General features: G+C 44.4%; 2 protein-coding genes across 4 annotated transcripts; both read right to left on the reverse strand.

Moving 5' to 3' along the window:
- Positions 1–631: 631 nt before the first annotated feature.
- LOC138626398 (solute carrier family 12 member 6-like) lies at positions 632–23,619 on the reverse strand. 3 transcript variants are annotated; one of them, XM_069708014.1, is made up of 27 exons: positions 23,407–23,619; positions 19,949–20,840; positions 15,445–15,539; positions 14,685–14,813; positions 12,547–12,684; positions 12,368–12,422; positions 10,127–10,257; positions 9,725–9,951; positions 9,528–9,637; positions 9,242–9,418; positions 8,166–8,330; positions 7,612–7,710; positions 7,266–7,323; positions 6,965–7,139; positions 6,478–6,596; positions 6,284–6,382; positions 6,075–6,194; positions 5,786–5,890; positions 5,102–5,270; positions 4,820–5,015; positions 4,556–4,725; positions 4,320–4,451; positions 3,904–4,011; positions 3,578–3,634; positions 1,926–2,176; positions 1,687–1,820; positions 632–813 (listed from the first exon to the last, which is right to left on the reverse strand). In XM_069708014.1, the coding sequence occupies exons 2-27, from the start codon at positions 20,172–20,174 to the stop codon at positions 722–724; spliced, it is 3,537 nt and encodes a 1,178-aa protein (XP_069564115.1). In that variant the 5' UTR covers positions 20,175–20,840; positions 23,407–23,619; the 3' UTR covers positions 632–721. The 3 variants fall into 3 exon arrangements, with proteins under 3 accessions (XP_069564115.1, XP_069564114.1, XP_069564116.1); XM_069708013.1 differs by having other exon boundaries at positions 23,118–23,619; XM_069708015.1 differs by lacking the exon at positions 3,578–3,634 and having other exon boundaries at positions 23,118–23,619.
- Positions 23,620–24,438: 819 nt separating this feature from the next.
- On the reverse strand, positions 24,439–26,010 carry nop10 (NOP10 ribonucleoprotein homolog (yeast)). The gene is made up of 2 exons (XM_069707906.1): positions 25,796–26,010; positions 24,439–24,809 (listed from the first exon to the last, which is right to left on the reverse strand). Exons 1-2 carry the CDS (start codon positions 25,847–25,849, stop codon positions 24,669–24,671), a joined length of 195 nt encoding a protein of 64 aa, XP_069564007.1. The 5' UTR covers positions 25,850–26,010; the 3' UTR covers positions 24,439–24,668.
- Between the last annotated feature and the right edge of the window lie 913 nt (positions 26,011–26,923).

Raw genomic sequence — 26,923 nt, forward strand, 5'->3', positions numbered from 1 at the left:
CCTTCGAACGTTACGTTTTCAAGTAAGGTGGGCGCCAGCGGAGAGCCAAGCAAAACTCCTCACTTCCCGTGATGCCGTGTTATTTTTGCAGTCTTCGTGTAGAACTGGACTAATGTGTTGGGTCTTCAACGATAGAAAGAAAACAACAACAACAACAACAAAAAAAAGAACTTTGTCCCGTTCAGACATTCAGGCTGTAACTCCCAAAACTCGCTTCTAAAATACATTCTGCACAAAAAACAACAGGAAAAAAAAACAACAAAAAAAAGCAACCCTGAGTCTCATCAGTGGAACGAGCGCTCGGTTCAGAGATCCACCGGCCAAACGCGCTCGCTCCCGACACAACGCTGGTCCCTTCGACACATCAGAGTTCCTTCGGGTGGATGACTCGCGCACAACGCGCACACACACACACACACACACACACACGTTTTTTTTTACTCATTCGTGGAATCGTGTTGGCATTTCTGTAGCTCGGCGTTTGTGGAATGGAAACCGTTGTCGTGACATAAGGAGTGTAAAGGTGACGTGTGTGTGTGTGTGTGTGTGTGTGTGTGTGTGTGTGTGTGTGTGTGTGTGTGGGGGGGGAAGGGGGGGGGGGGGGGACACAGAGTGGGGTTTGTTGGCCAATGACAGTCTCTCTTTGCGAGACCACGCCTCCCCTCCCACAGCCCACCCATCATCTCCCCTTCGCTCACTTCAGCGTCGACCGGCTGCTCGATCAGGAGTAGATGGTGATGACTTCGCTCCCGCCGCCTCTCACCAGCAGGACGCGCTCCAGTCCTTCCGTCAGGACCTCCAGGAACTCCATATCTGGGCGACGAGTCAACGAACGTTTCACGACTTGGCATGGGGGGGGGGGTAATATTCACTCACTCGACGCCACCGTCCTCAGGGATCTGTTTTTTTTTTTGGGGGGGGGGATCGGTTTAGTCAGCGAGCGTCTCTGCTCTTGCGTAAGCTGCGTCAACATCACGACGGTCGTTGAACTGCTTTCTTTCATCCTGCCGTGGAGGCAACCTGGACGTTGCTGCGTTTTTACTCAAACTCAGACCGAGGATTCTCATTCAAAATGAGAGAATTTGAGGTCGTAAATCTGCCGCTGTCACGACGGTAAACCTGCATGTGATGCGAGCGCGGCAGCAGTAAATGAAGGAGGGTTTTAGTGATCGGTCGCATACTTAATAAAGAGCTTTAACAGCAGGTCAGAAAGCCGATTTCTCCCCGATGTAAATAACGGACTTCATGACGTTTGCGGAAATGTCAAGAGGTCGTGGAAGTTTATTCTTCATTGGATGTTAAACTCATTTATTGTAATTTAATCCTGTGATGTTTGGCACTCAGTCTATGTCTGAGGAAAATGTTGATCTTCCCAACGGCCTCCTCTTTTCCTGCATTACGTTACCTCCCTTTTAGCTCGCTAAATTGTTAGCCTCTGCGGCCTCTAGACGCTGTCCGCTCTGCCGTTGCCTAGCAACAGTTTTTTTTTGGTTTTTTTCCCCAACGGCAAGCACACACGACTCCCCGTGTTGTAACCACGAACTCATGACTTCTATTTGAACGCAGAAACAAATGTGCTTTTCTGTCTCCAAGTGTTTTCTTGTTTAGTTTTTTTTTTTTTTAGAGATAGTTTGTAAAACGTGCCCACAACAAGCCTGTAAAATACGTCATCCGTGTGAAGGATACAGTTCTCGTCTCCGTCGGCGTTCCTCGGAGGTCCCGGCATGTTGAGCAGGACGAGCCGGGCGTCGTGGGATTTGTTGACGATGACCTCGTTGAGTTTGACGGCGGTGTGCATCCGCCTGACGTTGGAGTGGTCACTGAAAGGGAAAGACGGGACATGTATAACCAGCCGGCCGACCGACTGCAGTGTGTGTGTGTGTGTGTGTGTGTGTGAGAGATTATCAGTGGTGACATCCACTCACGGCCTGATGCTCAGCATGTCTCTGAACCCCTCCGGCGTGGAGCAGCCCGAGTGCGCCGCTCGGTACTGCGAGGTCTTCTCTTTGGTCCAGGTCATCTGAACGCGTCGGTGGTGCTCGGCGCTGCCGCCGCCTCCGCCGCCACTGACGCTGCTCACCGGCCGGTCTCGCTCCCCGCCGTCGGTGTCGTCGTCGTCGTCGGAGCCGATGCTCGTGAGGCGCAGCATGGAGTTACGGTCTTTCACCAGCTGAGCCTGTTTCGTACAACAACAAAAAAAAAACACAAACACGCTCTTTCTCATCTCATCTCATCCCCACTTGGAGCTTTTTTTTTTTTTTCCAACTCATGCGATGCTTCTCTCTCTCTCTCTCTCTCTCTCTTCCCCACCTCCTGACTCTCATCTGTCTGTCTGTCTCTCTGTACCTGTCTGTCTCTGTCTCCCGTGGGGGGGTTTGACGTGTGGACTCCGGTACTCCTGTACCTGGGTCTCCCCCAGGATACACCTACAAACACAAGGTCACCTAACTGGCTAACAACAGGAGCACGGGCTGCAGCTACGCCAGCAGAGACACGGGAGGGGGAACTACAGGGACGCGACGAGCGTTGGTGTCGAGTCGGCGAAAAGGACCAGCGAGACCTGAGTCAAAAGGCGTCTTGAGATCCAGAGATGAGGAGTCAAAGAGGAGGAAAATAAAGATGTATGAAGAATGAAGCGCTGTTTAAAGTCAGCTTATGAAGCACATTTGACTCAGGTCAGCAGATATTATGGTTTAATTGGACAAATATCTTATTGAATCCTTCAGATAAAGAATGGAAATTTTCACATGAACACTTATTTGCAATCTGGTTAATCAAAAGACTACATCGAAGTGTAGCAAACACGAGATTTGACCTCATTGGCGTCAGTAAATTTGGCTCTTTTTACCCGACCCCTTCACTGGAGAGGTCAAAGGTCGGGGTCGACGAGGGACATTTCACCCCATTCACTACCGATTAAGAAAAATCGAATCATCCAGAAACGTCCAGCCTCTTTTTCTGAAGGGTTCTTGCTGCTCTCGTGGAAGTTCAGAGGTGTTCAGAGAACCTCTTCGCTTTAACAGAGCGCCGTCCCGCTACGTCCGCTAGACTGCTCTACTTCAGACGGCTGCCGCTTCGCCACGGCGAGTCAACTTACATCGTCAAAACTCCAGCGTACCCTCTGAGGAGGCCGGGGACAGAAGGAAGACGACATGAACTTTAATGATGAAGCTGAACGGGACTTGGTGTCCCAGTTGGTATGAAATAAAAGCATCGTCAGTACCTCCTTTCTTTCAGGGTCCAGTTCTACGTGGGCGGAAAGCACCCGGGTTGGATCTATTATGGAGCTCGAAAATTCTTGCGCTACGGTTCCGACTTCTATTTTAAAATAAAGTCCTTCCTCTCTAGCATCTGGTTTTATGAGGAAAACATGGAGGACAATAATAATTTTCATTTTTTCTAAATTTAATTTCAGACCACAATTATTCTTAAGATTTCCACGAGGTAGAAGATCATCTCTTCTAAATCATTTTAAAAGGAGAAGAACTTTCTTTCTTTTAACGGTCTCAACAACATCCTCCACAACCAACAGTTTTTCAGTTTAAAACTCACAGCTGGCCGTAACCACTGATCTCACCTGAGACCTTGTAGCTCCACCTGCCTCTGGCCTACTGCTGCTGCTACCAGGGTTTCCCTGACAAAAATGATGCACGACATTCACAAACAAATAACATACGTGTGTTATGGCTAATTTGGCATACAGTTTACGGTCATGCGACTAACGACACCACTGAGAGGGCATTTAATCAAATTTGTGATCCTCTGCTAGGACCGACAAAGATCGAGCAGAAAATTGGAGGTTGTTGAAAAGTTCTCGTGGTTTTATCTTGACTGTCCAGATAAATTTACACCCTGTTGATTTTTTTTCCCCCCCATAAAATGATCAATACGACCCGAACCTACCTCTTTTTCCCGATCTGATTTAGACAGTCGCATCTGTCTGAGCATCTGAGAGCGCTGCTCCATCATCAGCGTCCTCTCGTAGGTGTACGCACTGATGTCGCTGTCATGCTGAGGACAAGAGAAGACAGGCGTATTCAGACAAACTGTTACGGCGAGATTAGTTTGATTATTTACCACTTAACCCGTATTGACCCTGATATATTATAAACATTGTTTAAACAGACTTCTAATTCGATTCTCGTCGAGATCTCAAAGACGTACGCATCTAAAATTGTGCATCTACGCTTTTTTCATTTCCCCGAGACAGTCTTGGGTTCAGATAATCCTCTCGACCTTAAAGCTAAACAAAGGAGGAAAACTGGATGTTACAGGGTTCGTGTAAAGGTCCCAGATCAACCACCAAATTGTGAGCGTACCATCTCAACAACTTCCACCTCAGCTTGAATGCGTAGATGATAGAGGAAGGTCGCCAGATCCTTCTTCATCTGTATTGAATTGTCCTCCATCTGGGCCACTGTGAAGATTCTCATCCCGCACTTACGCCACACCTGAGGAGAGAAGACAGCGACCAGATGCAGCAGTGAGGCGGACCGGAAGCTGAAAGACCGATTACAGATGTGAATAAAAATAAAAATCGACGTCATTTTCCCACCTTGTGTTGACGAAGGAGGAAAGGCAGCAGCATCAGCATCCCCCCGTCATGGACGATCCACCAGACGTCGATGTAGCCCTCGGCGCAGGGCTCGCTGTTGCTGGGGAACAGGGAGATGTTTTTGGGCACCAGCAGGGCCAAGTGGGCCGCAGTGGTCACCCGCACTGTGTCTGGAAGGAAGAGAGGGGGCGCCGTTGGTCCGCCGACTCGAAAAACAATGACATCACGAAAGAGAAAATTACTTTCCGTCCTCTTCTGACTCACTGATGAATGTCTTCCAGGACTGTGGGTCCTCGCTCTGTCTCCAGGCGTGCGGCCAGCCCATCACCACCGTGTTGGGCTTCATCCCTCCCAGGCCGCTGGACTGGATCATGTGGCTGATGCCGTCGCGAGGCTTCTGCGCCACGATGCACTGACAGAAGCCCTTCACGCGCTCCTTATCCATCAGGTGCTTCAGAGTCTGAGGAGGAGGAAGCACAAGGTTAAGCCGACGGAGGAGCTTTTCCTTCACGACTGCAGTTGCTCTCCGAGGTTAAACGCTCCCACCTGCTCAGCGGCGAAAGCCTCGCCGAAGCTCTGCAGGAAGTTGCCGGAGACGACGGTGCCAACTATGGTCAGGCCCTTTCCCGCCTTGAGCTGGCTGGCGAACGTCAGCAGGCGGGGAGACTTGACGTGGGCGTCTTCGTCCAGTTTTAGTAACACCAACAGCTGCGGCCTGGAGGAAGAACAGAGAGGAAGACAAGTAAGTGTGTGTTGGTGGACGTGGATTCTCCACAAATATCAGTAACAGCAGACCTTTCGTTCTAGATTCTCAGAGGAAATTACTGTATACATACTTTTATCAGCTCTATCAGAACATTAAAAGCGAGCCAATCGGCACATTTGTCATTTGATCTTGTCCATCTGTGACCGTACCGATGCCGTTCCACTGGGAATGCCCCCTTTTTAAAAGCAACATGGAGAAGTCGCCCTTAAAGTGCTCGGTTACGGATTTTGAGATGTGATGAAGTCTCTGAAAAAGCTGTCAATTTAAACTTAATTGTTCTGTAAACCAAAAATAATCTGTAGTCATTATAGCCTTCACTTACACAGTCACATCAAATCTTACACGCATTAAAAACCGAATTTTCGTCCCCCCATCAAAACACACTTTAAAGATACTTTTAAGTGACCGGATTCATGGATCGTTCATGGGTGCAAAAGGGGTGTTTTTGCGCTGCAGTTCAGTACCTCCAGTTTTTGGTGTGGGGTGGTCCCTCTTCTAGCCTCAGGAGGGCATAACGGGCAGCACTGAGTGACAGGCCGCGGATCCCATCCCCCCACTCCTTCTCTGCTCTGAAACACACACATGGATGCACAGAATATGTGACGATCTTTTGTGAAACGTACTGTTTTAACTCCCCTGACAGATGATGATTCATACTGGAAATAAAACACACACACACACAGCACTCTTGACCATGCCGTACATGTACAATCATGTGAGGGGAGGGGGAAATACATCTCCATGGCAACATACCCGTGATACTCAATGTATTTGTAGATCATGCCGGCAATCACCATGGCAACGATTGCGTAGTACCAAGAGGATATGAACATGAGTGCCAGGCAGATAGTCATCCCCAAAAATGACATGGTCCTGGAAAGACGAGCAGCGGAGGGACACATCAGTGTGTGCGTGTGTTTATATCTGCGTGTGAACGTTTGTGTGTGTGTGTTTGATAGTACCAGTGGTAGTAGGAAAAGCGAGGCCTCCAGTTGGGCGTCCTCAGTAGGGTCTGGAGGGCGCAGGCCAGGTTCACAAACAGGTAACACATCAGGAAGAACCTGGACGGAGGCAGAGGAGGAAAAACTGAGGGGCCTGAAGGAGGACACACACACACACACACACACACGCACACGCGCACACGCACACGTCTTACATTGTCAGGATGGGAGCCACCAGGTCCAGGGAGGCGATGAGAATCCCCAGCTCGGCTATGAAGGCGGTCAGCAGCAGGGCCCAGGTGGGTTCCCCGTTAGCTTTCCCATGACCAAACACCTGACAGTAACACAGATGGGGGCGGGGCAGGGTGCGGGGGGGGGGGGGGTGCGACAAAACAGTTCAAATGCATGAAGTAAATCATACTGCCATATCAAGATGGGTTTAAGAACAATACTCGGTGAGATTAGGAAGAATTTAGCTGCAGCATCCTGAATAAATGGATCATAATCTGATTAAAAGGAAAACATACACATTATGTTAAATGGGTTGATTTTGCCTTCCCCTGCAATTCTTTTTTTTTTTTTTTTTACACCTGACCTACTTATTGGTAAGCATGACACGTCCACAGTGTGTATGACATCACAGTGTGATTGGCTGCCCAAACCGTTTGTATATAAGGCTTTAGTGCCATTAGCAGCTCTAACCCGGAGGAAGGGGATGATGTTGTCCTTGGCGATGGCCTGCAGGAGTCGGGGCGCGCCGGTCAGCGACTGCAGGCCGGCGCCACACGTTGAGAAGAAGGAGCCGATCACGATGACCCAGGGAGACGGCCAGGCCAGAGTCCCCACCACCAGGTTGCCTCTAACCGAATCTCCGAACCTTCAGAGGCAACGATATACGGAGTATTGAATACTTTTAGAGTATGACATTTTGTATTCATTCCAATGAAACCACAAAATAATCAAGAATTTCCCCTCGCACAAAACAACACACGTATATACTGACTTGTCTCTGAGGACCACCCCGTCGATGCAGGCGCCAAACAACACAACAGCGCTCAGGTCTGGATGGACAGCACTCAGGAAAATAACACTTAAATCAACTATAAAATAAGCAAAAAGGCTTTCCTAATAATCGAGAGTAAATGTAGCTGAAAATCTCCTAATTATCTTAAAATATTAAGATCTAAAGATTATTTCATTCAATTTTTGGGCTAAAAACGTATTGAGGAGGCTAATAATTGTTCAACAGGTACGACTGAACTCAAATTCTCTGTGTTGTACCGTCTTAAATCGTTTTTTTTTTTATTCAGAGTGATTGGAAATGATATCACAATATCGTAAAAGGATACAGACGAAGGAGGTGGTGAGGATGGCGAGGATGGTTCCAATGGGGATGGAGCGCTGAGCGTCTTTTAAATCCCCCGACCGATTGGAACCAGCCATGATTCCTGAGGAAGAGAGGACAAGGTTATTAACATCAAAATTACTGGCGTAACTTATTCTTATTCTATTATGCTTTGTGTTTAAAATACCAACTTCAAAGAGATCAAGAAACCCTTGATGTTGGCGTGAATAACATACAAGCTTTATGAAGTATGTTAAGCAAAGAAAGTATTAAAAATATTGTGCGAAACGTGAAGGAGAATGAATGAGTTTTGAACCGTTTCAAGTTAAAATCGGAAAATGAAACCAAAGTGCACAAAATGAGTTTCATTTTATTGTTCTGAGAGTAAAAAGAAATCTGAGAAGGGACATCCACATGAGCAAGATTCAATACGGTTCTTTTCTGATCTGTAATGCATTTGTTTTTTACAACTCAACTGCGACGACACTGTTTCTCAGTTTAGCCTTTAACACAGCTGCTTTTAAGCATTGGAGGAAGAGCCAGAAGAGAAGTGTGTACCTGTGACGGAGGGGAAGAAGATGCCCACCAGCAGAGTGAAGGACGTGGTGATGTCAGCAAACACGTACGGCTGGTGCGTGGACACCGGGTGGGCGACGTGAGAGGAGCTGAGGGAGCGTTTCTCCAACACGTCCCCTTTGCTGAGGTAGAAGCTCCACAGGTTGTCTGGGAGGAGGGGAGTCAGCAAAGTGCTCGTTAGTGAGATTATGTGTTTATCCATTAGCGCTATCCACTGGGGGCAAAGGAGGGGCGGGAGGGCGGCTGGGGTGGCACATCCCAGCTGACACTGGGTGAGAAGTCGCCAGCGAGTCGCATTGGCAGACACATTCACACCCGTGTTCGCACGGAGAGGCGATTTAGAGCTGCCGAATAACCTTTAAACCTGCGGGAGGCAGCGGCGAGAGGAAACGTGCAGCTGAATGAGCAGGTTTGAACAAGGAACCAAAAGCATATTTATATCTTCTACTTAAAATTATTTTATGCACACCTTTTTTTGCAAAACAGCAGAGTAAGAAATCCTGGACTTATAAAGAAAAAAAACTAAAACCAAATTGCCTCTTTAATCTGAGCAGTAATTAAATGATGAACATTTTTGCATAAAACTGAAAACTTAATCCCATCATAAATTTGCACACAAAAAAAAATGACCACAGATGTCACACTGAGCTCTTAAACTGAATTAGATCTCTACCGAATGAAAACGAGTCTGAATTTAAGCCCCCTGTATCGTACACATAAAGTGAAACCGTGTTGGAATCTAAGTATGAGGAAATCTCTTGTACGAGAGGTGGACTTCCTGCATTAGTAAGCTCTCTAGTAAAAGCATCAACATCGTTGTTTTCAGCTCTCTCTGCTTGTCACAAGTGTTTTAACTTAAATGCAAAGAACATGTGAAAATCAACAAACAATTATTGGATCTTCGACTCAGTTCTGGATACAAATAAGGAACAGTTTGCAAAATTGTGGCACTCTTATATCTGCACGCTAAATATGACGTTACAGCGATCAGCCAACCGATTTATAAAACACACATACACACACAAACATACACTCACACGCACACGCACACACACTACCTGATATGATCCCACTGGCCAGACCAGGGAGCCCTTTAATCTCGGAGAAGTTGTTTGAGTTGAAGTAGTCGTCACAGGAGGCGTTGGGCTCTTGGCCCTGGCAGAAATGCTTCCAGAGATACGTGGTCTTCTCCACCACGGCTGGAGCGGCCGACGGGTTAGAGGATGTGCCGTTTCCTGCCGGGAGGACAACGGAATGTCACGAAAGCTGAACTCGGACGACTAGCGTGACGGGGAAACGTCTCCGAATCCTCACGAGTAGGAAATGTAAACCCATTGTAATTACCTGTGCCGTTGAATCCCGCCGACGGATCCGTGACCTGCAGGAAGGTTTTCCTACACTGGTTGTCGGCGACATCGTGACCGTTGATAGTTCTGTTTCCCAGCATGCACACGCTGCGGACGAAAACCCATCAGTCAGTCAAATCCACGAGAGTTCCCGGGACTTTAGTCGGCGCCGCATTTCTGGACGTCGACACTTACGGAAAGTGCGGCTCCTTGAAGGCGGAGACGAACGCTCCGATGTAGATGGAAACGATGGAGACGATGACGCAGGCCAGGAAGATGGAGGCCAGTTTGTTCACGTACTTAACGCCCACAAACACCAGCAGGGACATCAGGAAAAGGCAGATGGAGCCGTAGATCCGCATGTTGTTCAACATGGCCGCACCTTCGCCTTCAAATATGGCTGCCTTGGGTGCAATGTACATCTGGCGGAGGGATGCAGGGAGAAGGAAGGAGAAGACAACATTAAAGCAATAAATTCAATCATCTAACTGAATGAAACTTCCATTTATAGCATCATGATTACATCTTCACCGTCTCTGGTTTCATTAGAGCTTAAAAAAAAAAGAAAGAAAAAGAAAGAAAACACAGATTACTCACTAGAAGGATCTCGATGGCTCCCAGGATGTACATGGCTCCAGCGAAGGTGGTGCCCAAGTAGAAACACAGGCCCACTGCCCCCCCGAACTCCGGACCAAGGGAGCGGCTGATCATGAAGTAGGAGCCTCCCGCTGGAGGGGAGGAGGAGAAAAAGGAGGGAGAGGAGAGAGAGAGAGAGAGAGAGAGAGAGAGAGAGAGAGAGAGAGAGAGAGAGAGAGAGAGAGAGAGAGAGAGAGAGAGCAGGTTGTACATAAAGGTTGGAAGAAATGCAGAAAGGACAGAGAAAGAGGTGGATGGTAGAAGAAATAAAAGATTTAAAAAGAAGAGGGCAGATGGAGAAAGACAAGAGAGAAAGGGGGAGGGGGCGGGGGGTGGATGGTTAGTAACATTATGACGTTGGGAGGTAAAGGGAGAGAAAAAAGAGGACAGCTGATGAGAAAAGTCATCCTATGCTTGTAGAAGTAAAGCATAATGTTCTACGTGACACATTGGAGAAAGAAGACAGAGCAGATTCTTGGTCAAATATTATCTGCAAATAACACGCCGACTGTTTTTTTTTTTGGTCACTTGAATTGCTGGATTATCGTGAGTTTACTGCACACAAAGTAAACTCCTGCTTGTTGAAGCTCAGTATCAACAGGGCTTCAACACTTTGCTAAAACGTAAAACTGCTATGCAGGCACAGTGTTAACATTTTTGACTTTCTTTTGCTAATAAAAAAAAAAAAAGGGTTTGGTGGAATATTTGTCATTATTATTATTATTTTTTTTTTTTTCATGAAATCACTTTTATTTATGTAGCCCCATATCACAAATTTGCCTCGAAGGGCTATCGAACCCAAACATCATGCGTCACCCTCTTTCCTTAGATCCTCAATTTGGATAAATGAACTTGCGGCATATCGTACAGCTGCACTGATTTCATCAACGTACGTCGGCACTCTATTCGCTATTCCTTTAAGGTTATAGTGAGCGGGGTCGGCGAGTAGAACGGTAACATGTTAACTCCCAATCCGGCCAGCTAAGCTTGCATTTGGTTGATTGCGTTTCTCCGGTCGGGGGAAACATCTATCCGTGTGTCAGGATGGTTCAGAAGTCTGGAATTAGACTGTCAAAACTTTTTTTTTTTTTTTTTTTTTTAAATGCTAAGAAACTCAGGTACTGTTTTGATGCACGTACTAAAAAATTCATATAAAACCCAGCCTGCATCGTGCTGAATTTCTGGTGCCAACAGCGTTCCCCGCAAAACAACTGGTGCTCCGAGTGAGCTGAAATAACAGTCGGCCCGATTTCGCTGATACAATTTGAAACACTGTTATAAAACAGAGTACATGGTGGTGGTGGTGGTGGGGGGGAGGAGGGGGGGAATCGTACAGTAAGAGCAGCTGCAAATTCTCTCTTCTAGCTACAAGCTCAGAAATCAGTGTTTGGTTTCCAAAATGCAACCATTTACATCACAAAACTGACAACAAAAATATGAACGGGATACTGTATTTGCACATATTTAATAGGCAGAGTGAATGAATGCTCCCAAAAAACGTTGTTTTTTTCCCGGCCTTTCAGTAACCCTCAGGGCGGCCGCTGCCGAGTGATCTTCAGCCCTGAGCTGTATTTGCGAAACCAAACACTGCGTCGCACCTTTTACGTTAACCACTGCACACGACGTACGTACAGCATTAACTACCACCTGAGACGAGACGGTGAGAAAGCGTGAGAGCTCGAAAGCTGTTCAGGCGAGAAAAAGATAGCATGGAGTGAAATGCCGGACGCCAAACGGGACATGTTAGACATTAATTCTCTATGTTACCGAGGGTTTTCATTCTATGTTCGATTATCAGAATGTCACATGCTAGTAGAGGGGGGAGGAAAAAAATAAATAAAAATCACACTACTTTGACATTTGGGATTTTGGTCTAGAGGCATTTTGGTGAAAGATAAGGTCGATGGCAGATAAATATTCTGGGGGTTTTAATGCATGTGTAGACAAGAGAGGGAGAGGCAGACAGAGGGAGAGACGGGACAAACAGAAATAACACCAATTAGAAAAACGTGCACGTTTGCTCATCGGTGGCGCCGTAGCTGGAAGCCGAGAAGGAAACCTGAGGGAAGACAACCTGGAAAAATTCAACTGGACGTCTACGGAGGTCAAACCTGGCTGGGTGAACTCAAAACCAGTCAAAAGTGCTGAAGTCAGTGGAACCAAAAGACAAAACACGAAGAGGGAAGATGGAGAGGTGAATACCTGGTACGACTCCGTTGGTAGCGATCGCACTCATGGATATGGCAGTTAACATCGTCTGCGGAGGAAGAGGAGGAGGAGGAAGGTCACACAAAACGCAACGTTACAGAGAGTTGATGTTGTCCCCCCCCCCCCCTCTCTCGTCTCCTCCGCGTCCGTCTGCCGACACGGAAAACACTCACGCAGCAGCAGCAGATGAAGACGATGCAGAGGGCGTGCAGCACCCCGCCGCTTCCCACCACCCACGTCAACCGCAGGAACAGGATGACCCCGAAGATGTTCTGCAGGCAAGGCAGGTAGACGCCCATGAACGTCCCCATCTGAGGCGACCCGACGGCACGTGGAGGGAACAGAGACAAAAAAAACAAAAAAAACACGAATAGTTTATTATCAGTAAAACAAACAAACAAACAAAAAAAAGCCCAAACGTGGCACAATTCTTTCTCCATTTGGAAATTCGCTTTTTAAAAAAAAAAATAATAATTATTTCTGTGTTTTTAACTTCAAGAGACAAAGCACATGTGTGCGTTCCTTCGTGTCTAACGTCACCACACACGACTCTTCAGTGACATCACGCGCAAAATGGGGACGTTATTATTTCCTATTTACGTATATAAACGTGAATGTAATTTTTCCCATACGACTGGAATTTTTTTTTTTTTTTTTTAAACTATTTATTTAATTACTTTTGGCAAAGTATTCAAATAATTTCTCATTTCATTTAGCGGACTATTTTAACTGTTCATAAAGGCTCTGAAGCTGACAATTTTACGCATTTTGCCATCGTAGCATTATTTATACATGCCTTTAAGCTTACTATTTACATTATTTTAGCTCGATTTCACAGATTCATAACATGCAGTACATCTTGTTTAAGTCTTCAAAATGACTCAAGTCAACAAGAAAAGTTTGAAAAGCTGCTAGAAATCTTGGATTGATTGTGCGTCCTCATTTAGAACAGATTTGACATAATCCAAAACGAGCTACTCCTTGATTCAATGTTCATTTGTTCAAATGTATTTATTTTACATGTATTATTTACACAGTTTGTTTCATTTTTGTTCCAAATAAAAATCAAATTAAAAAAAAAAAAACTCATTCAGGTCAGCGGGACATGTATTGTGCCGTCAGTCTGTTGTAGCTGCTAGCTACCAGTATATTTACTCGAGATCAGAACGCCACCCATTTGTCTGCTTTCTAATATTTCCAGGTGGCCCATGAAAATCCTTCCCCCCCGCACCTCCCTGATGCACCCGACTTGTGTTCCTGCTCGTGCTGAACACACTGTGGAGCCTGAAAGTGAAGATTACATTTTTTGGGGGGTTTAACTCTCCCGGCCGTCTGCTGGCCAAAGCGTCGGGCAAACGTGCGATCAGAGCAGAAGTGGCGAGTTACTCTTGACGCGCCGCGGCAGACGGTCTTATCTGCACCAGCCGACGGCCTTATCAGCGATGGCTGGCAGCGCAGCATCGGGGCCACATCCCGGTGTACTTTCAGTTCGAGTCGCGAGAGCGGAAGAAGATATCGTTTGTTTTACGTCAGGGAGTCAACAGCTGATGATAAACGGAGGGATGATGAGCAAAAAGTGGACATTTTTCTCTTATCGCCTTCTTTTTCATTCCTTTACACTACGTCATTTACCACAACAGAACCACTTCGGGACTTTTTCTTATTGTGATCATTTCAACTTCGCACTCGTTACGCCACCGTAATCATCATCTTGGTTATGACTGCTGCAGTAAAAGAACAACGTTCAGCAAGACAAAGTACATTTGGGATCATCGACTATGTTTACCTGAATATTTTTTTCATCCCGAGATCTCAAAAAAGACTTTGTTTTTATGTGATCGCTACAAGTGTACTCCGAGCTGCATGTCTCTGCACTGCGCTTGTCGTCTCCACCAACAGTTCTTCTCTTCTATCTCTATGCTGTCCTTTTCTCTCTATGCTCTCCTCTCACTCCAACCGGTCGAGGCAGATGTTCCGCCCACCTCTGAGCCTGGTTCTAGCGAAGGTTTCTTCCTGTTCAGAGGGAGTTTTTCTTCCCTCTGTTGGAGGTTTTTCTCCCTTAAAGAGGAGGTTTTTTTTTTTCCCTCCTAGCTTATGTGGGAATTGTTGAATTGTTGGGTTTCTCTGTATAATATTGTAACGTCTTGCTGTAAGGACTTTAATGTGTTAAGTGCCATGAAATAACCTGTGTTGTGATTTGGCGCCATATAAATAAAGTTGAAATGAATTGAATTGTTTGTTGTGCGTTTTCACTGCTTTTTAAAATGTTATTACAAGTAAAAAGGTAACTTCAGCACACAGTCTTGTTCACCTTGCCGGCTTTCTTCTTCTCGCCGATGCTCTCGGCCTCCTCGTGCTCTTTGGCCCCCTGCGTCAGGTTGGTGTAGTTGGCCAGGCGGTTGAGTAGAGACGACACCTTCGGCCGAGTGTCCATCTCCTCCTGTCGGTTTGAAGGAGAAGGGAGGGCAAAAAAAAAAATACAAATAAAACAGAGGGAGGAGACGGGGATAAGGGAGGGAGACATGGCAGAAAATAGATGTAAAATGAAGGCGGGAAGGAAAAGGTGGGGAATGAGACAGTCGGAGGATAAACAGAGGAGGAGAGAGGAGGAAGGATGGAAAGAGAAGGACAGAGAAATCACAAGGAGGCAGCGAAGGAATAAAAAAAAAAAAAAAAAAAGAGTAAGTGCGAAAGATGGACAAAAGAAGATATGAGAAACAGAGAAAGGCAAAAGACGAGCTGTAAAAGAACAGGAAATTGAGGAGACATAGAGGCTTTATAAAGAACTCAAAATAGAAAATGGGAGTGAGAAGACAGAGCTGTTTCCAGGGAGCCATGCAATCTATAAAAACTGAAATTGTCTGCAGCCACCAGCCAAATGCTGGTTATTTCTGGCTCCGGTTGAGGAGACAATTTGGCAAATAAACAGACATTTTCATTTTAAACCCCGTACCGTCTAATAGAAGTATAAAAGATAATCAGTAAAGCAGCAAATATTGCCTCAAGAAACAGAGTTTTGCGCCTTTAATACAACGTAAAGTGTGCAGATTATTAACGGTTAAACCTCAAACCTCGAATAAGGCCAAGTTTCTGTCGTAGAAGTCATCGTCATCTGCGCCGTGCGTGTTGTTGATGTACACGCTGGAGATTTTGGAGTTTCCTTCACCTGGACAGAAAAAAAAAAAAAAAAGAAAAGAAAATATCATCAACGAGAAAGAAAAAGCGCCGCAGAATAAAACCATCTTTAATGAGCTTCTTCTTCTTTTTTTTCTTTTTTTTTTTTTTTAAATCACGGCCTGATGGGCTCGAGTGTCTCTCACAGACACACACGCAGAGTTTGATGCAACAGCCACCGTGTCGCCGGTTCAGTTCCGCCTCAGTCAGCACGGACCGCTGCGTCGGCAGCAACCTGAGTCAGCAACACCGCTTCCCTCCGTGCTGCGCACGGCCGCACGCTAACGGCAGCAGACGGCCGCACGCAGCGTTACACTTCACAGAAGGACACTCGAGGCCGAGATCAGACGAGAAAAAAAAAAAAAAAAAAAAAAGAGGAAGAATGACGAGTCTCGGTCGAACGACACACCAGCACTTTGTGTGAAGAGTGGAGATATTACCGTTTCTTGTCATCCTCCCTTTCTTTCCAGTCTCTTTCCAGTTTGATCTGACTGTCAAATGTAATGATGCAGCAGAAGTTATTTTCATTATTATTTCATGTTTTGTTTTTTTTATGTAGCAGGTCACCACATGATTAAAGACACGAGAGACACATCATTAAATTTACATGGTCTCAGTGTTGCTTCAGCGTTCCCCGACCGTTGTCTTGGGAGGGAAAGAAACTAAATACGACTGATGTTATGTCCAGTAATTAGTATTTATTTACTTAGTTCCCGTGCACACGTTTCATTTCAGCTCGGCGTGACAGTCGCTCGTGCTTTTTTTCTGTCACTGACAGTCGCGTTAATTAGCGTGTTTCTCTGCTCCGCTGCGTTTCGTGACGAGCCATCCCGCCCTCCCGCGGCCGTCTGCCGACAGGAAACACTTTGCTTTCGCCGCTTTGACTTCTATTAAACGAGTAGAATTGCGCCAAATCAGAGGGTTTGAATTTACTTTGATTTAATTCAATCAGGTAAAACAAAAAAGAAAAAGACTCGGGAACTTCTGCTTTGCACTACGGCCACGAACAAATGCTTTAAAGTCCAGACAGAAAGCACAGAAAGCTGTATGACACACAAGCTGGTGAATCCCAAAGTGCATCAGCAACTTTTACTATCTTACCAGCAAACTCCGTTTTTAGAACAGAACGTCAGCTGCTTCCATGCTGAGAAAAAGTAAGTGGCAGCATTTGGCGGGTGGGTGGTCGCTTCCCATCCTGTTCACAGTCCGACATTTGGACAAAGATAGTGAGCGTGAAACTGACTCAACACCAGAAAAAACAATATATATATATACTTGCCGCTTAATATTCAGTGGCTGCAGTATGCAGGCATGCTGGGAAACAATTAACTAACAACATAATCAGGTCGTTTGTTATTTATAAAAATAAAAGTTGGATTGGCTGATCATTCAGTGCATCGCTACTGTAAAACAGTATATATAGATGCTGTTTTAATGCTTTAAACTTGTTGTTGCAGTATTCTTGGCCTACAAAACACACACGCGCGCGCACACACACACACACACACACACACACACACACACACACACACACACACACACACACACACACACACACACAGAGAGAGACAGTCGAGGTTCACATAGCTAGTATCTGCTCAGCCTGGCTGACTCGACTGCTCCATCTGACTCTGAGGTCACAGCAGAGCGTATTTGCTATTTACTGAAGTGCTGTTCAATGGAAATTTGATATTTGGTGAATTAGTTTCCTCCAAGAAACATTTGAAGACATACCTCACATGCCCTTACAAATGTTTGATTATTTTGTTTTCATCGTTTTTGACATTTTAGAGATAATTGAGAAAATAGCTGGCAGAATAATTGATGGTGAAAATATTGTAGTTAACACCTCCTGTCTTACGGTTCTTTTCCGAGCATTAATGAAACCCCTAAAAACTCCCCTCTGTTCATCAAAATGACATATTCAGACGTTTTTTTCCGAGAAAAAAAAAAAATCCTTAATGCCTCTAAGTTTCTCGGATGTAACTCCACATCTTTTGTACCTTGTTAAGTAAAGGTTCGCTAAATAGGAAAAAGCTATCTCTTCCTCTGTGATAGACTGTGGATGCCTTGCAATACACTGGACAGAGGATGAAGCAGATCAGGTCAGTTGGTTCACCTCTCAAAATGGGTCGGATGGGTGCAGGTTTAAAAAACAACAACAATAACAACAAAAAACACTAACACACTCATCACTCTTGGGTTTTGGAAGTTTACATCCCATTAGCTGCTGCGTTGCTCCGTGTTCAATCTTGCAGCTAAACGAATAGTGCAGTGATTCAACTGAAAAAAAAAATTGATTTCTCAACTGAATACTCAAATTGACTTTTAAGGGGCAGAACTACCTGATACAGGCCTCCTGAATCTGTTAGTTTGGCTGCAGTTCCAAGTTCTGTAAAACATCATTCAATATCCCAATATCTGATGAATTAAGCTCACAAATCTCGATATTGGTATCATCCTGAAAAACTCTACTCTCCGAATCACCTGCTTGCCGTCTCCTCGTTGCCTCAGCTGTTGAACCACAGCATTCGCACCCAGATCGACACGAGAGAACGCAGCTGCGTGTTCCTGTGTGTGTGTTTGTTCTGCAAGAGTAGTCCTCCAGCCGAGATTGCCACACCTGAGCGGTACGAGGCCTCTTTGTGCAACCAGTGGAGCAGAACGTTCCCGGCGCCAGATGCATCGGTCTGAGGATTGTACGCACGTCCACTTCACAGGAACTAACTTTTATTGGTGTCAAAAACAATGGATCACAGAGCATTTGACCTTTTCTGAAATTAACTCCCCGCTCCTCCCGCCTCCTTTCCTCTTCATCGCCTTTCAGGACTTTGACTCATTCACTTCAACACCATTTTTCTTGTCAGCATGCTGGGTTTTCTATTTCAGCTGAGACGACCGCTCTGCTATTTCAGCCTCTTTTTCTTTTTTCTCTCAGAGTGGGCGAGACGCAGGAAGATGGACGGGCTGTGCTGAAAAGGCAGCATAAACAACCACTGCATCTCAACAGCCTGATCGAAACTCAATCGGATTAACTGGCTCCATTTCTATTTATGGCAGCTTATTAAAGAACGCGGGGCATCCTTACTACTATGCAACTGCTTAAGTGGATCAGCGGAGCTAATACAGTTACATCTCTCCACAGTTATTCCCCCCCACCACCCCCCCCCCACCCGCCCCCACCTTGTTGAGCCTGAGTCAGCAAAGCTATTCTGAAACAATTTTGGAAAGTGAATTATTGCCCTCGATATGACAAGTCACATTAGTCAGAAGGAAACTGTTTACTTTCCCACCGTGTTATCGTCTGGATTCCCACAGTCAGGTCGGACGCCGCTTGTAGCTGTACATGTGGACCTGTTGAGTCGGCGTGAAAAGGTTTGTGTTGTCAGCTTCCATTAAGTAAGGAAGTGAATCACCATATCTATTCTGTAGGTGGGCCGATAAGAGCAGTGGGGGGGGGGGTCCTCTTATTGTTCTCAGCGCCGGCTAACCGCAGCCACGACAAAGTTCAACTGTTGCTCCGCAGTCAAGCTTCCACGCAGAAAACAAACGAGAGCTTGATGACCCCGAGAGCTGTACAAAAACTATTTCACTTTTTTTTTTTTTTTTTTCCCAACGTGCGCGAGGATGAATCTGAAAACAGCACTTCTCTTTTTATTACTTCCCATGAAAGGAACATTTTCTGTTCTAGTTCTGTACACGCTATGCCACAGAAACTATACTTATAATGTATGAAATACAATTTATATATTATAATTATTACACTTAAGCTTATCATAATCCTAATTATGTCAAAACGTGGTGCACATTCATTCGAAGTATTTTGGTCCTTATAAATTAATTGCACTGCTGTAATACAGTTTCTGTAGTGACTTCATCGCAGTGCATATCTAGTTCTGGGCATTAACCCAAAAATGATTCATATAAATCTGACGGCAAAAGGAACTCCTTTTAAATGTTTTGGGTATCCTGCCTACTGGACATAAAAACATTTAAAACCGATCTAACAATATACTCTGCATGCGGATATTTTCCTGTGTCATCACCTTTCCTCCATGGACTTTGATGTAATCCGAGTAGCTACGTGCCAAACAAAACGCAGTCAATCTGTAAAATGACTTTTAAAATGTTTAAGCCTCCATGAAGACATGACATATGTTTTTTTTTGTCAGTCCGTGTGTCACAATAGAGGACAGTCATGTCTCAGACATATGGATCAAACAGTCTGTAGTGATACAAATCGTGGGATTAGACACGACAAAGCAACCGACCAGGTGAGTGATCTACGAGCCAGAAGCTCTCCGTTCATCCACCACAACACATGTAAATGTGATTTATGTTACCATGAAACCACGACAACAACACAGCGTGTGTTGCTGTGGATGTGTGCGTGGTCCTCACCTTGCTCTATGCTGCTGTGCTCCGGCGTGTCAGCTCCTCCTCCTCCTGCCGTCGTCGTCGTCACACCTCCCGACGCCTCGCTGAGCGGGTCACTTCGATTGACACTCTCCCTGGAGCCGAAGCGCACGCGGGCGCCGGAGCGCGAGCTGATGTCGGGCGACGTGTCGGACAGCCCCGGGAGGTCCTCGGCCTTGGTGGGCGTCACGGTGAAGCGCACGGATGCCATGGCAACTCGCTTGGAAAAAGTTACGAGTGGGAGGGGAGGGGTACTGTGTGGGATGGAGGAGAGAAGAGGGACGGGGGGGAGGGGGGGAGGGGGAGTCACGGACTGGCTGGCAGAGCTGTGCTGACCTGAGCTGACCTGAGCGGAGCCGAGCTAGGCTATCTCCCAGCTGAGGTGACGGTCGCCTCTACAGTTTGATCTTTCGCTGCAGGAATTCTCCATTGAAGCTAACTGGTCGTCTTCCACCAGGCATGTGAAGGAAAAGAGACAACAGGCCTCTTTCTGTGCCTACGAGCGACAGGAATCTTTCCGATTCTGGTTGAAAGTTAGTTGTTTTTGTGAGTAACAGCCAGCACAGGATGAACACTTCTTTTATAACCAAATTTGGAATGGGGTAGTAAACCAGTTTCAACTATCTACTAGAGATAGTACACATACACAAAGAGCTAAGGACATCTCTTCTTGTAATTTCAAGCTAAATCTTCAAACTGCTCCGAGATTATTCCCGCAGTTCGTGCAGTCTCTTTTCTTCTCAGACTATGTCTCACTCACAAACTCCTCTTTCTCATGTAAACGTAGCTCAAATTTGCCTGACAAGCAGCTTGGAGATAATAATAATAATAATAATAATAATAATAATAATAATAAAAAAAAGAAGAAGTCTTTATGCTGTTATCATCCATCAGTGGTCACAGCCAGGGCAGAGCATGCCAGCCACGGTGGGAGAGGAAGGTCATGGGTGCAGTAAGCGGGCAGGGAGAGGATGGGAGGGGCATGATCGAGATAAACAGAAAAATAAAAAGGAAATTTTATTTATATACCAAAAACAGGCCTCCAAGTTTGTGAACAAGAAGTAGGGTTAAATGTACTGTGAAATAGAAAACTGTAAAAGCGGCACATATGTTAAAATTGATATCTATAACATATAGTGTTGCGTTTCTGATTTCCTCATGTTATGTATAAGATCGAGCAGTAGCATGTCGCATTTAATGCCAAGCCACAGTTTCTCTGCACAGAATTCATACACAGAAGAAAGCTGAAAAAGCAGCACTGTAGCTCCAGTTTTAGTCTAAAAGGTTTGTTGTTTCGCCCTGTGGTGCTAAAATAAACATGCTTTTCTGCATTATAAAATGTCTACAAAAAAAAAAAAGGCTTTACTCACTAAATATAAGAATGTATTCTTGCGTGTCCAAATATTAATTCCCACGTACTTTTTAGATAAAATTACATAAGCAATACTCTCAGCCAAACTATATCTGGAGTATCATCCTTTCACAACATGACAGCTCTGTAAAATGAAGGCGGTGTAAAACAATAACCAGTCCGAGCCTCCGTGTCGTCTCGTGTGCCTCCCAAGTGCAAAGTCAAGTCTCCAATTTACTCCCTCATCTCGGAAGGAAAGTGACAAGACAGGTGGATATAGCTGAACTGTGGTTGTAGCTCGGTTCATAATTTAATTATTAAAGGAGAGCGGTTCCAACCGGTTGTGCCAGTAGCTACCGGCTTTCTCTGCTTGTCGAGGCACGGCACTTTTTTTTTTTTTTTTGGTCTTACAACGCTGCCTGCCTCTCAGTCTCTGTCAGTCCACATTCAGAGGTGGACGGGGAGGGACGGGGGTTGCGCAGAGATAAAAGAGAGCGACAGCACTCGTCTTTCACGTTCAACCGGAAAAGCATCTCCCTGGGAAGAGGGCATGAGGTTTATCTTTCACAAACTTGCAGCTACATTTCACTGACTCAGTGGGAATGTTCAGAGCCATGTTTTAACAATGCGCGCTGGAAAACATCCGCCAGATGAGCATCCATCCATGCAAACGCATTCATACCAACAGGTAAATAGGTCGCCACATCTGAAACCTCCCAGCCGGGACCTTCTCCCATTAAACTCGGTTCCACAATAAACTGCACCAATCACACAAATATATATTGGTTTAGTTCGTTTACAACAATATGTTATCAATGCATTTATGACACCAAGCCAGAAGGTGTTTCCTTTTTTTTTTTTTTTTTTTAAACAGCGGATATGCTACTCGTGTGTGATTACAGCAGACTTGGTGACTGTAAAACCTCAACCCCTCTTTTGGTCTGAGGAACAGCAGCATGACAGGATGCAGGACATTTTGTTCTCCTTTCTCACAACTCAGATTTTTTGTTTTGTTTTGCCTTTTAAGCTGTTTTGAGTCTGCATGTCAGGGGACCGTGGTCCATCTCAGTTGCACATACAATGCTGTGTCATTTATAATTTCCTTTTGATACACTGCATGGCACAGAATCAATGATAATGGCTTATCCTAATTTACAGAAACTGGTCAAGCGCCACAAATACACCCCATGACTGTCAGATCAATATCATGAGGAAAAAAATGACACCTGGGCCCCCCCCACCCTCCGATCTCCATGTTGTTTAAACACCATCTTTCATTGGGTTTAAAGGCGGTGTTGCTGATGTCTGCAGTGTAACTGTCTAACCGTGTTGTGTGTTTTTAACATGGCTGTAATGTCACCTATATACCAACGTCTCAGCACAGAGACAATAAAAAGGTACACACACACACACACAGCCATCTTAATCTGGTGAGATTAAAAACCCTCCAATTAGTCCATCTCTTAGTTTACAACCGCCACTCAGTTGCCATTCTAAGCCAATTAAGGTCGCCATAATAATTCTGGCTCAGACCGGTCAGTGAACGCCTCCCCGGTGTTATTACAGAGGTGGCGTTGTCGTAAAACCAAGAGCAGATGTTGTTTCAAACCGGAACCCCAGAAAACATTTTTTTTTTTTTCTTTTTAAATGACAAAAGGAATCTTGTGTGTGTCCGAGCGGAGCGGAGCGGAGCTCTCAACCCGAGCGGCGCTCCGCTCCGCGGGGATGAACTGAACCGGAGTAATTAGCCCGATATGGTCCAACTTTTCCGTTTTACATTTTTTTTTTTCTTCTTCTTTTTACCGTCACTGTAGCGAACAGCAGCACGCCCCGGCGCTAAAAGCCATCACTTCGGGGCACCCGGGTGGAGGAGGCGAGGTGAGGGAGAGGGATAGGTGGTGGGGGGAGGTGGGGGTCGCGTTGGGTGAGGTGGTCGCTACGCTCGGTGCGGCTAGCCGAAGCTAACGCTAGCCAGCGGCTAGCCGCACCGCCGATAAACTGTCAACTCCGTTTGGACCCTCTGAAAGCTTTCCTCACTGACAAGCGACCAACGCCGACCGAAAATGTCAACCGCCCGCATGAAAAGGCATACCTGGCTCGAGTTTCCCCTCGAAAGGACGCTTCCACCGCGCGGCTGTTTCCACTTACATCTGGGAAGACTTGGCTCCTCTCCCAGCTTTTCTCGGCACTTTTTTTTTTTTTTTTTTTTTGTCCAAACGACCCGACACACACACAAAAAAAACGCGCGCGTGCGTCCGTCAAGTCCTGTTTGTCTTGCCGTTGTTCCAACAGCTGACGCATGCGCAGTGACGGAGGTGCGGTTACAGCGACGTGGGAAATGAAGTCTGCACAAACAGCCAAGCGCTATGTCCCTAATCAGTTTTAAAAAGCTATACATTATATACTATATATATATATATATTATGTTTATAATGTATACTATATATATATATTATTATTATTATATATTGCAACTCGTTTCAAAATAGTCAGCTAATTGTTTATATATATATACCAAAAAAAAAAAATCATTGTTAAAATGGTGGCATGAATACTAATTTGAATAAAATATGAAGTGAAAGTGAACCACTTACGCAGTATCGATACTATTTGGGGGGGGGTGTGTGTTTGAGATACTATCACTTCATATACTGCTTATAAATTTACTCCACTACATTTCAGAGAAAGATATTGGGCTTCACTTCACTTCAGACTGAGATCGTACCTTTTAATAAATGTGTCATAAGCGTATAAAATAGTATGTATTGTTTACACGTGTTCCCACACATTTCCGAAATAAGAGTTAGTAGGTTCCACTAACGAGATTCAGACACATGAATGTCTGAGGCACAAAAAGGTAAAAGCCTAAAAGTAATAGGGGAACGTTTTCTTGTACTTGTTCCTCTTTCTACTCCATTAATCCTGATTACAGCCCCTCATTTGTCTCCTCTTCTTTCTCTGTCCACCCTTTTTATTGGCATTTATAGCAGTAAACAAACTATGCTGATATATTATTAATTATATAAGTCACTGAAACTACTGGAGAGGATGGAAAACATGTCACTCCAAAGTCTCCCGTAGGTATTTGGCTGGGTGGACAGGTGACAGCAAGCAAGTTACAAACCATTAGCCAAACATTTATTCAGCACGGAAAAAAAAAATTCTAACAATAATCTCAAACGATTGCGAACAAATTACAACATGAAAAAGAAAGATCCATAACATCCTGTGACAGCTGAGCGGACATTCCCTTAAATCTGGGCCCGGGATTTTCTTGGTCTTTGCTTTCTGGCCACATCTTCACTTCCACTCTTCCATTTCTTCGTCTCCATCCGTCCACCTCTCATCGCTCTCTCACAGAATAGGTCTGGGCTGCTGGGTGAGCAGAAGGCTGAAGCGTTTCTTCACGATCACTCGGTGTCGGGAGAACTTGTCGTCTGGGGAGAAACGAGCCGGGTGGGCCGAGCTGGTGGGCTGCCCCTCAGGACACAACTTCTGTTGGCGACAAATGACGGAAAGGGAAAGCGTGAAAGTTCAGTTCATTTCTGTGCTCGAAAAAAAAAAAAAAAAAAAAAACACAAATTGTGCTCAAGCCTTCACACATACGTCCACTTTTTCATATAGTTCGAAAATCTGTTTGTAAGAAATCGGACTGGATACGTGCTGTAAATTATTATCTTCAATCATGATAATAGGATAGGAACTTACTATTTCATAAAAGGTGAAAAGTAAAATAATATCCACTTGAGCTAAAGTTTAAGTTATAATAAAGCAAAGGCACCAAAATCATTGTTTTGTGATTTTACTGAAACAAAAGAAATGGAAAAAAGATTGTTGTTGTTTTTTAATCTTATGTCACACTAAGATATTTGTACATGACACCTTGTTTGTGTTAGATTCTGTTTATAGCTCATCTTCATTATATTTTACTTTTATCTATTAGTATATGACAATTGTCACGCCTTCATTGGTAGTTTTAAGGTGTTATTTGGATTTTCTCTGTGACATTGCTGTTCCATCTTTGGATCTATGCACTTCACAGATAATGGGGTTTAACAATAACCACACACGTGAGTATATTGAATAATGTTCAATTCCAAAAATGCCTGTTATTTTTTTTTTTGGACAATAAAGTTCCTGACCTGGAAAACAAAGCCCTTTTGAGTGTATGAAGACAGTATGAAGTTTCATGTTATTGTTGTTTCAGATTTTTTTTTTTTTTAAACGGCAAACTTCGAGGAGGTGGATTGATTTGACGATTTAAATAACTCAACTTTTTTTCTGATATCATTCTCTGGTCAAAGCTGATGCGCCTTATATTTCTAACACGAAAATTACCAGTTAATTGTATCTTAAGTATTTGGTGTGTTTATATGTGCTAACATTAACAGATTAGAGTTGAACTCTTCGGGTGAAGCAGCTGAATACATTCATAAAGAATAACGTTGCCTATAAACGATGTAAACAAACGTTAACGTTACCTTCAGAGTGTAAACTCGGTCCCCGCTCTCATTTAGGTAAAACTGCAGAAACATCTTCACCAAAAGTTGCTTTTAAGCTTCAGAGACAAAAAAAAAAAAAAAAAAAAAAAAAAAAGCGACTGTTTTATATCGAAAATATATCAAAGTTTGCAGGCAAAACGCGCCTAGCTGTTAGCATTCCACGTGCGTAGAATCTGGTCCCCGTCGGGAAGACAAGGCGGATATCCGGTTCAACAGTCAGGGCGCTTAGCATCCTGGGAAATGGAGTCGTGCTCAACTTTCCCTAACGGAAAACGAACGCTTCCTAAATCAGTTGTCGAGGAGATGGTCACTTTTTATATATGACATTTTATTATAAATGAAATGCAATCAAATATAATTTTATTTTTCATTTCGAGTGCTTATGAAAACAATAGGAAGTGTATAATGAGATATTGCTGAAATATTACTTGGCTCCTTTTATATTTGTTTTAATCCCTCCAACAACTGAACTTTTGGTGCTACTTCATAAAATAACACATTTTTTATTCATGGTTTTCATCAACAAATTTAATTCACAGAAGACATACCTTATGAAACTGAACTGCAAATCAGTGCACAAATTATCCCATTGCATAAAAAGTACAAATAAATGATACCAACATCTAGATTTCACTTTATGAGGTTTTACGAATTTCAGAATGTTTATAGCAGACGTGACTCAAGTTTACTTTTGATTTCAACTGGACTGTGAACACACATTAGTTATTAATCTCCAACAAGAAAGGTAAGCATTTTAATGAACATTATTTGCCACTTCTCTTGTTTACACTTATACATAACTTTCATTTTGCATTGATGGTTTGCATATTTAAGTAAAGCATTTAGTCAAAGTACCTATCAAAAGTAAAGGTTCACACTGTGCAGAAAATACTCCCTGTCCGTGTGTTAGTATTATATATGAGGTTTTTGGATTAGATATTATGATGCATTCGTGTGATTTTACTGCTGTATATTCAAATTACTTTATATAATGTCGATTTGTTTAATCTACAGTAATCTTCTGTATATCTCTAAATATCTGAGAAAAACAGTCCGTTTTTTGGCTTTGAGACGATGCATTTTATAGTTTATTCAAGAGGGTTTATA

The sequence above is a fragment of the Brachyistius frenatus genome, unplaced genomic scaffold (assembly GCF_029030835.1).
Source record: "Brachyistius frenatus isolate BFR_SWC_R1_liver_20210118 unplaced genomic scaffold, ASM2903083v1 Contig_73, whole genome shotgun sequence".
Lineage (NCBI taxonomy): Eukaryota > Metazoa > Chordata > Actinopteri > Embiotocidae > Brachyistius > Brachyistius frenatus.

Bases quoted from the DNA above. Each gene is read 5' to 3' on its own strand.
- nop10 (XM_069707906.1), bottom strand. From the start codon at position 25,849: ATGTTTCTGCAGTTTTACCTAAATGAGAGCGGGGACCGAGTTTACACT. The intron at 24,810-25,795 runs GTAACGTTAACG...TGTCGCCAACAG, and splicing joins ACCGAGTTTACACTCTGAAG to AAGTTGTGTCCTGAGGGGCA.
- LOC138626398 (XM_069708014.1), bottom strand. From the start codon at position 20,174: ATGGCATCCGTGCGCTTCACCGTGACGCCCACCAAGGCCGAGGACCTC. The intron at 6,383-6,477 runs GTAAGACGTGTG...GCCTCCGTCCAG, and splicing joins GTGGCTCCCATCCTGACAAT to GTTCTTCCTGATGTGTTACC. The intron at 4,452-4,555 runs GTGGGAAAATGA...TTCTCTCCTCAG, and splicing joins TCCTCCTTCGTCAACACAAG to GTGTGGCGTAAGTGCGGGAT.